At 40.5% G+C, this 13,309-nt stretch overlaps 2 protein-coding genes across 2 annotated transcripts; both read right to left on the reverse strand.

The window, feature by feature from the left end:
* Nucleotides 1-2,806: 2,806 nt before the first annotated feature.
* Nucleotides 2,807-4,683, reverse strand: LOC149649466 (uncharacterized). Its single transcript, XM_089849460.1, has 2 exons — nt 3,977-4,683; nt 2,807-3,895 (listed from the first exon to the last, which is right to left on the reverse strand). The coding sequence occupies exons 1-2, from the start codon at nt 4,679-4,681 to the stop codon at nt 2,807-2,809; spliced, it is 1,794 nt and encodes a 597-aa protein (XP_089705586.1). The 5' UTR covers nt 4,682-4,683.
* A 2,608-nt stretch (nt 4,684-7,291) lies between these two features.
* LOC149649467 (uncharacterized) lies at nt 7,292-12,655 on the reverse strand. Its single transcript, XM_089849461.1, has one exon. The coding sequence runs from the start codon at nt 12,653-12,655 to the stop codon at nt 7,292-7,294; it is 5,364 nt and encodes a 1,787-aa protein (XP_089705587.1).
* Nucleotides 12,656-13,309: the final 654 nt, after the last annotated feature.

A 13,309-nucleotide genomic window follows, 5' to 3' on the forward strand; every position in this document is an offset into this window, starting at 1 on the left:
GTAGCACCGAGAGTTTTAACAATATATATCTAGGCCCTCAGCCTAATCGCATCATTATTGGAATAGTTTCCGCGGCGTTCATGGGCAGTTACGCTCTCAATCCCTTTAACTTTAAAACTTCGGATTTAAATTTTTTGTCTCTGTACCTCGATAACGAACAAATTCCCTCGAAACCGTTGACTCCTGATTTCGGTAAGAACTTGTATATACAAGCTTATCAAACATTGTTCGCGGACACGGGTAATAGACGACGGTAACGATATTACTCCCAACGAGTTTGCCAACGGGTTAACCCTCTACGCTTTTGATCTGACACCGGACCTATCTGCTAGCGAAACAAACCACTGGAACCCCGTTAAGCAAGGACAATTAAGATTGGACATGGGATTCGCTAAACCTTTGTCGGAAGCCGCAGTCTGCATTGTATACGCCGAATTTAAAAGCATGATTCAAATCGATAAAAATAGAAACGTAATTGTAGATTATTAAAATGTCAGCAACCACCACCGTAGACTTGATTCTCGCTTTATCAGATACGCCCAACTTTTTGGGTGTTTTCGCATCAAATAGGTTACCTAAGGTTACCAGATATCCCGCATCGTTAATTATAAATTTAGATCAGCACTATGAAAAGGGGTCTCACTGGGTATCGGCCTTCATAGATGGAGCTCGTGTAGGGTATTATTTCGATAGCTACGGTTTGCCACCATTTCTGCCTAGTAAAAGAAGATTTATATCTTTAAACTGCAGAAAATGGACTTTTGGCAAACGACAACTTCAGAGGTTAGAAAGTAGCGTATGCGGGCAGTATAGCGCCCTCTATCTTATTCATAGAAGTAAGAAGAAAAGTACGAAAGCTTTCCTAAAAACTTTTACCGCAAATCGAAAAATAAACGATATGAAAATTGCTAAACAATTTCAAAATCATATACGGCGACTAAAAAAGTGTAAAAGGAGCTTATTAACAAACGGTGTGGTTGCCTGGTGGTAATGCGTCCAGCTCTGTGTTGTTTCAACAACATTTGAGTTTCCATTCCAGGGTTCGACTTCCTACCAACGGCGCTTTATTAGTCCGGTATAGAAAAAAAACATCTTCAGATACGGCTTGAATCAAGTTTAAGGAGGAGGTTTTTTTAAATATTTAACTAATTTATTATTAATTTAACTTAATTATGTGTGTTATTATCACGTTAATTAAATGTTCTTTGATTTAAAATCTGATTGTAATAATAATAATAAGCCTAGAATAACCTAGCATAAGTCTACCTTTCAGAATCTACCATAACATAAGCCTACCAGGATCTACCATAGCATAAGCCTACTATAGCATAAGCCTATCCCTACAGGTATCAGCCACGTGACGTCATCAAAAATTAGCCGTGACGTCATCAAGAAAACCACCACCAGGTGGCTCAAAATTCAAATTTCCCGCCAGCACCATCACGTGACGTCATCAATTCCTCCCCATCTCCTCCCCTCCAACACCATCACGTGACGTCATCAATTCCCCCCCATCCCCCCACCCCAGGGATGGCTTTATAACCCGGGTATTACCCCCCCTGAAAGGGGGGGAAAGAAGGGGGGTAAAACCTTGGTTATAAGGCCGTCCTTACTCTCTGCACTTCAAGTGCGTGGCAAGGTGGTGCAAATGACCCAAATCATCCCCAGTCATCAAACTGCAAAATTCGGCATCTGAAAAGTGATCGTATCTACACACTTTACCGGCTTGGTGGCGGATGTTAAGGGGAAATCTGGAAAGTCAACAGAAGCCGATTTAAAATTCATTGGATACTGAAGAAGGGATTAAAACCACTCTCACAAAAACAGCGGGACAAATCGCATTTGCTCTATAGGCTATCTTTAACGATTAGAGATCTGGAGCAACACCCAAGGAACATTCCCCCTGTATTGAAAAAAATTAATAAAGGCGGATTGCTGATACCTGACCCGACACTGCTTCCCTTTGTTCAACAGGTTTGTAAGCTAGTAGTCTTGGAATACAAAAAGTGGGCATTTGCTAGTAAAGCACCGGGGAAAGCTATTAAAGAAACTATGGAGAAAGTCAAAAATGATCTGAAACTCAAAGAAACATTCCACCACGCAGCTGCTGCTTTACCTTTAGTTCAACATTATTGCTTCACTAGTGAAGATTTGGAAATTTTACGACAGGAATGACAAAGAAAAATTGCTCATGCGAAAATAGCAGATTTTATTAGAGGGCAAACCCAAATAAGGAAAGAAAGGAAGTCTCATAGAGGTAAAGGAGGCCAAACACTCCGATGTTTTTTGTATAATTTAAAAAAGGGCCACACTAAAATGCGAATGAAACAAAAGGTTAAATGTAAGGCTAAAAAGAATGTTACGCGCAAATCAAAAATAGGAACGCAAGAAAAAGCGAAATGTAAAATTAAAACCAATGTTAAGCCCAAATCAAAAATACAAATAAAAAGTCAAGCCAAAAATAAATCTACTAATCCTAGAGCCGAAAGACCTGTAACAAAAGACACAGTTGTCACCTCTGTTATTACTAGTCCTAAAATGAAACCAAAGAGAGAAAGACCCAAAAAAGCAAAGCTAAATCAGTATTTTAATGACTGTGATTAAATGAATGCTACTTGTGATAAAATTGCAATAAAATGACCATTTTAATGTTGAAACAAATTGATGCTTTATTTTGTTTAAAATCAACAAAGAGTTTAAGAATTTTATTTAAACCATAGCAAAATAGGATTAAAACAGAAAAATTAATGTTTTTGACAGTATACATTTATCAGCTTCATTCTTAAACCATTCAAATTCTAGACTCTTAATCAAGGGGAGCATCACGGTATTGGGGTTCGGCATTCTGGGTAGCTCTTGTGCAGTGTTTTACAAGAAGTGATCTTCTAAAAGGGCCGTAATTCGCGATAGTAAGTTTCCCAGCAGCCAGGTATTTTAACTGGCTAAATACAGTCTCAACCGCAGAACCATTGAACCGAACTGGGTAAAGATACTTTCCTGGGTTTCGTGCCAAGAAATCTTCTGCAAAGCCCAAAAAACCAAATACTGAAAATCTCAGGAGTTCCCAGGTTTGCCAAGCAAGGAAGTTTTTATTATTTTTTAACGGCTGACCGGAAGTTATGATTTCTTTAGCCCAATCCTCAAAATATTGCATACCCTTTTTCATTGACTGAATTGGAGACGCGTCCATCGAATCAACCCGAACTTGAGAAAGTAAACCATTCTCAAATATTTGATTGCAGGCGTTCAAAAAGTCATAGCAAGCCATTACATTTGCTTTATCTACAGGTTCTTCTTCAAACATAGGGTTGGAATATCCATAAAGTTCAGCCAATACAAGGGACTGTTGCATAATGCGTGCTGGAGTAACATTTAACTTGGTCCAGCCATCGCGTTCAATATGACATTGTAAGAGGCCTTTGACCTGAACAAGTTCGTCATGATCTCTTCTATGGTTTTCCCGGATTTTCATGTCAATTATCTGTTTCCATCCAAATGGAACTCCTTTAACAGTGAAATTACGAGTTCTTTCCTCTTGGGAATTGAATAAACCGTTTATCATGTTCTTTAACTCGTGACTTGGACACATGATCCAGTGTACCCACTCATTCTTCCGGAATGGATTTTTGAATCTTGGGCATAAATGAAAATCAATGCTTCCATCCAATTTAGTAGTAAACATTTCCGTTTTATCAACTTCTAAACTCTGTCTAAGAGATGCAATATTGTTTGATCCTCCGTCACAAATGAGAGCTGTTGTTTTTAACCCAACAGATTGCAATGCCCACACGGTTTTTAAAACGGTGCTGGAAATAACGGCGTGTGAAACATTTTTGGCCATCATGAAGTACGGCCCTATTATGTCGAATTTTGTGGCGGAACATCTCCATAAAAACTGTAAAACATATTCCGCTTCTAAAACGCCCGTGACATGTTTTTCTTTATAAAGGTCTTCGATAGAGGGATATTCACTTACATACAGGGCACATCCAATAAACTGGTCAGTTTTCGAGTTCCATAAAAGCTTTCCGATGACTTTAACCTCGTCGAAAATTGTAGCACCTTCCTTAGGTGGTCTTAGATGAGTAGGAAATTGAGCTACATGGTGGTCAAAACGTTCAGATTCAGCTTTAAGATAATGTAGATCAATTCCTTGTTTGCTTGGGATTTCTTTCAACTTTGCTCTAATCGAGTAAACACTTGGCAGAGTAAAAATACTGAAGGAAGCGAGTGCTTCATATGCAGCTGGTGAACGTGAAAACACGCTAAGAGCGATTCTATATGTCAGTGGGCTGAACCGATTACCGCAGGATCCTTTTTTGTTTCTCTTTTGATCTTTGATAAAGTCATTTTCGCAATTATCCATTTCCCACGCTTTCTTTAACGCAACCCCTAACATGTTATTTTTCTCAGTAGCTTCTTTGAAAATTTTTTTTATTTCTTCTTGACCTTTCTTGTTAATTTCTTTAAAAGCGTGTTCCATTTCAAATTTTTGTTCTACACATAGTGAAACTCTGCTTTCTTCTATTTTCTTTTCTAAGTCTCTGATTTTCTTGTTAAGCTTCCCTCTTTCTCTACGATTGGCCAAGATCCTTTTATTTCGAGAATTTGGACTCAAAATAGAAATTCGACACTTAGACAGTGCTGTTTGTGTCTTCATTTTGCGCCTCGGTGTGACCATCAGTTTTTTTTCTTTTCATCTTTCAAGTACCAAGTTAACGATCGGCACTTGTTACACTGATAAACCTTTGTTTTTACTTTTTCCTTTGGAGCATTGTACGGCGGTACAAACCACACTGGACAGTCTCTTGCTTGATATCTCTCGCATGGAAGATGAAGATGCAGAAGATTTTTTGTCTTATCCATTCCAATGCTAAGATTCTTGATATAAAAATTAATATTAGCTTTAAAATTAAATTTCAAAATTTTTAAATATATATACCTGCGAGACACCCGGGCAGAAAACATGATTTTCACTAAATAACGTTAGGGCTTCGGTGATTTTGCCCAAATCAACAGAATTAGATTCTTCTTTCATGTAAGGGGCACGATAAACATGTTTGAAAAGAGTTACTACAGAGTAAGTTCCATTAGACGAGAAAATTATTTTAATTGGGGTGTCAAAATATTCATCAGCTATCTCGATATAAGAATTTTTTCGCCTTAGTTCAATGTATTTTAAATTTCCTTCCGTGTTTTCGAAGGTTTGAAATTCCAAGAAATTATCCAGTGGTTGACTGAGCAGATAAAGCTGAAGTAACGCTAATGAATCGCTGCTAGTATCTTCGCCGTTATCAACATTGCATTTAATACGTTTGTAACCAATATTTTCGTCCAAACACTTTCTCTTAACACCAGCACCCTCAATAACAGTTTGTGATTCAACTGACCGACAAGGTTTTATATGAAAGTCACATTGAGTTGACACTGATTTGCTTCCATTTGATGAATTAGTTTTTACTTTAGCTTGGGCTTCGCCTTCAGTAGGCAATTTCAATGGACAAGGCTTAGCGTCAAGAACAAGATTTGTTTGGATGTTCTTATTATTTGTAGGTTTCAAATAAAAATTACACTGCGTCGATACCGAAGGCGAAACTAAAATCGGCTTCTTACGCGGCATTATAAAACTAATTACACTTTTATATTTTAGTAATTTAATATAATTTACCAAGAACCGACTATTACCCTCACAACTACGGCGCCATTTTCCATCACGTAAGCGCGGCTACCAATGATATTACCCCAAATTTACTCCCATGATGCTCAGTAATTTGTACTGCTTTCCAATATCTCTTGTCGCTTCTATGACGTCATGCGTACATCCTATTGGTTACAAGCGAGACACGTGATTCTCGATTATCATTTTTCATAGCATGCAGGCGGGAAGGTATGATTGACTTAAAGCTATTAACTTTTTGATATCTATTTACTTTTGGTTGAATTGATTATTACCTAAACTTATAAAGAAATTTCAGGCAATTAGGAAGGAACAAAACTATGATAATTATGGTTGTACTATCAAACAAGACGACCCAAGGGCTCGTAATACTAGCCACATCGTACCGTACTTAACAGGCGTACATAAATTTATGTGAATAGCCCCTCGATGCGCTACTTTTTACTGTGCTAAAATGATTACCCGTAAGACCATTCTAAGATCAACAATGCTAAAATTATTACCCGTAATCGTTACTTCAATAAATTTATTTATGTTATAATTATAATAGTGCGACATAAAGAGAAATTTTGAGTGAGTAGCCCCTCGATGCGCTACCCCTAACATTGCTAAAATGATTACCCGTAAGACCTGTCTAAAAACGACGCGTTATCTTTAACAATGCTAAAATGATCACACACTAGTAACCCTTAATAAGAGAACAGAAAGTTTTAGTGATTACCCCCTCGATGATTGAGTTACCTTTAACAGTGCTAAAATTATTATGTACTTACCGCTCGATTAATACACGTACAGAAAGTTTTAGATTACAACATAGACTTATGCCGACGCATAATTTTCGCATCTTATAAATTTCTAACATGAACTTATGGCCAGAAGCGTTTGAAAGAGAAAGAGTTCGGTAAAACACCAAATAATTGTAATATCCCGTGCCTTAAGACCATTCTAAAAATAACGTTAGTAAATACTAGCTTTTGCTTTCAAAATTTCCCTCGATTTCTTTGAATGTTGAAATAGGGGATAGGGGAGTGTGATTGAAAGCGTAAAATAGTATTGTTAAATCTGAGTACTGAAGATCTAAAGGTTTCTATTGTTTGTCTCAAGGTGCTTTAAATGTAGTAATAAGGTAGGGTAAAGAATTCATCATTGAAACGTTGATTAGATTAAACTGTTTTTAATAATTGAACATCAAAATAAATGCGAGTTCTGAGGTATAGCCTATACATAGTTATAGCTATAAGATGCTTCGCGTTGCGCGACTATTCGAGAACTGAATTTCCTTTTCAAAAATAGGTGTACAAAATATGTTCAACACAATACAAAAAATGAGAGGGGAAACGGCTCGGCTTGGAAAAACCAGTGAGTCACCTATCTGGGCTCTAAGAATCTAGGTAGCTGAGTAAAGATTTCACAATAACATTCCAAGCCAACTCGTTTTTCTCCACAAGTTAAGGTACATAGATATAGAAAATATAGATGTAACATGGATATAAGAAATATACGTAAAGTTCCATTTTTTAACCCGAAATCCCATTTTTAAATCCAAAATCCCATTTTTAAAGTAATCTGTAATGAGTGTTTTGACACACTCCCCCCCGGATTGAACCTTCCGGTTCAATCATCTGGTGTGATCTCTAAATCGTAGAGTAATTGGATTGGTCTCCTTACTCTTGTGCCATTCGGTAGGCGGATCATGCAACTACGGATGAGACCGTCTCGTCCGAGAAATGTTTCATCAACGATTCCAATCTTCCATGTGGATCTTGGCATCCTCTCCTCTCCTATCAGGACTACGTCACCGACTTTGAGTGGCTTAGTTGTCTGGTTTCTTGTTCGATGATGTGCTGAGCGAAGTGCAAGCATGTACTCTTGTTTCCATCTCTTCCATACCCCTTCAATTATGGTCTGGCGATATTTGAGTCTGCGGACAAGATCTCGTCTTGACGCTCCAGGGTCTTTAGGAAACTTGCTGGATGGAAGACTTGTGTGCCGGTCCCCAACTAAGAAGTGTGCCGGAGTCAGTGGCGCGGGTTCGCTGGCATCTTCTGAAACAAATGTGAGTGGACGAGAATTGATGCAAGCCTCGGTCTCAGCTAGTGTCGTTTCAAGTTCCTCGTAAGAGAGTCTTGCTTTTCCAAGGACTCGTCGTAAGGCGTATTTTACGGATGCCACCAACCTCTCCCAAAACCCGCCCCACCATGCGGCACGATCGGCGATGTAATTCCATGAAATGCGGGCATTGGCGAAATATCGGGCAACCTCAGGACTGTCAATTGTTGTCCAAAGTTCTTTTAGATCCAAATCAGCTCGTTTGTAAGTTTTTGCGTTGTCCGAAAAAACTCTTTTGACCAGACCCCTCCGTGATACAAATCGGCGGAACGCTAGGAGAAAATTGTCCACTGATAGATTGGACACGAGTTCAAGGTGAACTGCCCGTGTTACGGCACACGTAAAGAGGGCGACATAACATTTGCTTCCATCGCGTGCGTGGAGTGGCCCTGCGAAATCGACGCCGCAAGATTCAAAAGGGGGTGTGCGACTGGTCCGAAATTCCGGAAGGGGCGCCATGACTGCATCTGATTTTGTGACTCGAAAGTATTTGCAGACCACGCAGTTCTTCAAGACTGATTTTATGTAATTGCGTGACTTTATTAGCCAAATTTTACTTCGTAGAGCCGTTGTTGTCATGGTGACTCCTGCGTGAAGTAGTTTTTCATGGGCGTCCACTATAATGAGCGCGACCAGAGGATGGCTTGGAGCTAATATCCATGGGTGTCTTTCTTGATACGAGAGTTCGTGTCCTCGTAGGCGACTGCCAACGCAGATCAGACCTTCATTATCTAAGGTTGGGTGAAGAGTTAGTATTCTAGAAGTGCTTGGAATACTCCTTTTCTCTTCGAGTCGTCTTGCTTCCTCTGGAAACTGTTCGTGTTGCGTGGTTCGAATCCAATACCTTTCGGCGTTGTCGATTTCTTCAGCAGTCAGTTCTTCCTGTTTTAGATTAGTGTTCTTTTTTGCGTTGTTGCAAAAGCGGAAGACCCATGCGGTGATTCGAAGTAGTTTTTTCAGGCTACTATACAGGTTGACGTTAATGACAGGTTCTTCCTGAGCAGTAGTAACGTTTAGCATCGTGGCTTTAGATCGGAGTTCATGATTAACTACTTGCAGATACTCGTCTTCGCTTGGGTTTGGAGCTGAATTGTCATCATTTTCATCTTTATACTGTGAGAGCCAGTCGGGTCCACGCCACCAAAGGGAATTCTTCATTAATTTGTCTACCGTACAGCCTCGAGTGGGAAGATCCGCTGGATTTTCGGTAGTGTCGCAATGGTGCCAATCAGATGGATCAGATAAGGTGTGAATAGCTCTCACTCGATTTGCGATGAAAGGTTTCCATCTTGATGATGACCCCCTTATCCAACCCAAGACTATGCGTGAATCGGTCCATAGGCAAACCTTCACTGGCTTTGTTTCAAATTGTGCCATAAGGTGATTAGCTAATTTCGCGGCTAGCACGGCTCCCATTAATTCCAGCCGTGGAATCGTGACTTTCTTGATGGGGGCAATTCGTGTTTTTGAGGTGACTAAGATCGATCCAACGGTCCCATATTGATCTTGAAATTTAAGGTACGCAACGGCAGCATACGCCTGCAGGCTAGCATCACAAAACATGTGAAGTTCCAGCTTTTGATTGTTTTGTTCTTCAACGTCCTTGAAATAATAACGTGATACGCGAAGCGACTTGAGGTCTGCGAGTTCGCAGCACCATGTTTCGAAGGTGGCTCTCATGTCTTCAGGGAGTTCGTCGTCCCAGTCCAGTGAATGGTGATTTGTCTGTTTCCAGATTAATTGAAACAACATCTTCGCTCTGACCGTGAAAGGAGATATGAACCCCAAAGGGTCGAATACTTTGGCCACGGCTTTTAAGACCCATCTTTTCGTGTAGCCTCGGTTTTGTATGAATCGGAAAAGATCTGTTAAATCGAAGGCTAAGGTGTCGCTAGCGGTATCCCAACGCAAGCCCAGGACATTTGCGGGGCCTAGGCGTACTTGGCTGTCAATAGGCATCGATGATTGATTCATGGCGTTTCTTAAGTCAAGAGCATTACTAGTCCATTTTGTCAAATGCATTCCAGCCTCCTTTAGTATTTCATCGGCGATCTTTGCTAGCTTTAGTGCGTCGTGGACAGATTGTTCGCCACAAATTAAGTCATCTACGTACATTGACTTCCGAAGAACTTTAATGAATTCAGGGTGACTAAGTTCATGTTTCTTCATGTGAAGATGAAGAGTAGCGGCCAAAAGGTAAGGACTGCTAGTAGCTCCAAATGGTACCCTTGTCATTCGATAAATTTTAAAGCGGCAACTGTCATGAGGGTTATCTATGTCTACCCACAAGAACCTCAAGGCATCTCGATCCTCTTCGTGAATGAGTATTTGCAGGAAAGCTTTCGAGATGTCTGCAGAAAAGGCTATTTTCGTTTCGCGGAAACGAAGTAACACGTCAAAAAGTTCAGGGTTGAGCTTTGGTCCCGTTTCTAAGCAGTCGTTAAGAGATGGGACATTTGCAGCATGAGAAGACGCATCATGAACGACTCTGATCGGTGTCGTCGAGCTACTTTCGCGAATGACGCAACGGTGAGGCATGTAGTATACGCGAGCCCCTTGTGTGTTTTCCGGATCGACCTTTTCAATTACTCCATTGTCCAGCTGGCTCTTGAAAATGGAATTATACTCCAGGAAGCGTTGTGGGTCTTTTTTGAGCTTGTTTACCAAACTTGACGTACGTTTGACAGCAACGGCGTAATTATCCTCCAAATCGAAGTCAATAGTTTTCCATGGCAAGCGGACCTTATAACGACCATTTTCATGAATTGTGGTATCTTCAAATCGCTGTAATTGCTCTTTTGCAGATAGGGAGTCGTCGTCGTCTATCGCGTATGACTCAGTTTCCCAGAATTTGCGAAGCTCCGTTAGAAGGACGTCTTCTTGGGGTTCATGCGTTGAGACGCACATAATTGCGACCGTGTTGATTCCCAAAGAGTGAGAAGAAACCGCTGCAGGACCGAGAAGTGTCCAGCCAAAGATTGTTTCGAATGCCGTCAATTTATGACCGATTTGCTCGCTTTTACCGCTGCTTACTGCCCAAAGAAAGTCTGCTCCGATTAATACATCAACCATTTGTGGAGCGCGATTTCCTGACGTGACTGGGGGAGTAGAGTCGGCCATAGGATAACCTCTGCTTTGCATTTCATGAACGACTTCTTCGCTTGGAATTGAGAAACATGAACCACATATTTCCGGTGTTTCATAAGCTTCTATGATTACGTGCTTCTTCGGGTCGTGGCGACTTCCTAGACGCAATTTTACTTTCTTTCTGGTTGCTCTGACGGGCTTAGTACTTCCGAAACTAGATGTTTCAAGAATTTCTTCGCCTATGATTTCTAGGCCCAATTCCTTGGCAAGACCTTCTTTTACATACGTTACTTGGCTTCCGCTATCTAGGAGGCAACGTACGTGTTTAGTGCGAGTTCCGACTGGATTTCTGGCTTCAACTAAAGCGGTTTGAAGAAGGATAGCTCCCTTGTTTTTATGGATTCCTGTCGTCATCTGTGTAGCTTGGTTTACATCGTCAGCGCTTGACTGAGTATCAGAGCTCATAGGAGCCTTGGGATCTACATCCCCCATAGGTGCTTGATCACAAAGTGTCACATGATGGGCTCTGTGACATCTTTTACAGTTGCGAAACCTCGTCCTACAATCTTTCGCCTGGTGACGTTCTCGTAAGCAGCGAAAACAACGTTTCTTCCTGATTAGGACTGCCTTTTTCTCGTCCAGTGACAATTTGTTACATTTCGTAGTGCTATGATCGTTGACATCACAGAATAGACAAGGTCTGGCTTCAGTCGCTACAGTCAAGGAGGAACCACTTGTCGGTTTTTCTAATTGTCTACTCCCTGATTTTGATTGGCGGTGAGAGACTGTTTGTTCAGGATGAGACAGTTTCTTCTCTTGCTCGGCAGGTTTGGATAAAACCGAAGCGCGCTCTCTACTTGCTATTTCTAGGTGTAGAAATGACATTAATGCTTCAATCTTTAACTGTTTTTCCGCATGAGCTCGACTAAAGGCGAGGGTAATTTCTTCAGGCAGTCGCTGAGTAATTATAGGACATAATAAACTGCCGTATGAGCTATCGACTACTCCGAGTGATTGCAAACTTCTAACTTGAACTGTACACGAATCGTACAGCTTTCTGAGGCTTTGAACATCATTCGCTTTTTTGACTGCCGGCAGGTTTAGAAGATTGTTCATATGTTCGCTTATGATTAAAGTGGTTCGTCCGAACCTGTCTTTTAACGTGTTAATTGCGGCCTCATAGTTCTCTGAGGTTAAAGCTAAACCTTGTACAGCTCTGTAAGCCGGTCCTTCCAGATAAGATAGTAAATAATTGAACTTATCTGTTTGGCTGATCCTCTCATTTTGATGAATAGCGCCCTTAAAGTGTGACCAAAAGCCTTGCCAGTCGCTGATCGCTCCACTGAATTTTCTAATCTCTAGTTTAGGAAGTTTGACCGTAGTAGTAGTTCTGTCGAACCTTCCGCGCGCAGCTCCATGATCCGAGTTTGTATCGTCGTCCGCTTCAGTGTAGGGATGGTTAACTTGATTTTGGTGGAAAAGACGGGCAGCTTGAACCATGGCGGCTTTTCCTCTTGATATCATGACTGTGAGGTCATCAAGGTACTCTTGCGATACTTGATAGTCTCTCTCTAGTTCCGTAGTATCTTCGTATAGCGTCTCGAGTTCTTCGTCGATCTCAGTTAAGAGTGCATGTTTCGCTTCCAAAACGTTCTCATAACCTTCAATAGTACCAAAGTCCTGTGGCGCTTGTTGTAGCGCAAGTTCGAGTTGGTTTCTTGCACGCGTAGTTGCCGATTTCACACTCGACCGTTTGGATTTTAATTTAGCTACGGCATCCATATTGATGTCGTAATGATGTCGTAAAAGACACGTTCACGTTCACGTTCAGCAAAGTTCAGTTCCGTTCACGCAATGAGAGTTTGTTAGTCCACCACTATTACTAATACATGTCCCGGGTTTCGCGAACCAAAATGTTAAATCTGAGTACTGAAGATCTAAAGGTTTCTATTGTTTGTCTCAAGGTGCTTTAAATGTAGTAATAAGGTAGGGTAAAGAATTCATCATTGAAACGTTGATTAGATTAAACTGTTTTTAATAATTGAACATCAAAATAAATGCGAGTTCTGAGGTATAGCCTATACATAGTTATAGCTATAAGATGCTTCGCGTTGCGCGACTATTCGAGAACTGAATTTCCTTTTCAAAAATAGGTGTACAAAATATGTTCAACACAATACAAAAAATGAGAGGGGAAACGGCTCGGCTTGGAAAAACCAGTGAGTCACCTATCTGGGCTCTAAGAATCTAGGTAGCTGAGTAAAGATTTCACAATAACATTCCAAGCCAACTCGTTTTTCTCCACAAGTTAAGGTACATAGATATAGAAAATATAGATGTAACATGGATATAAGAAATATACGTAAAGTTCCATTTTTTAACCCGAAATCCCATTTTTAAATCCAAAATCCCATTTTTAAAGTAATCTGTAATGAG

This window comes from Phalangium opilio, unplaced genomic scaffold (assembly GCF_054372755.1).
Source record: "Phalangium opilio isolate 3A_F unplaced genomic scaffold, DU_Popi_V2 ptg000088l_1, whole genome shotgun sequence".
Taxonomy (NCBI): Eukaryota; Metazoa; Arthropoda; class Arachnida; order Opiliones; family Phalangiidae; genus Phalangium; species Phalangium opilio.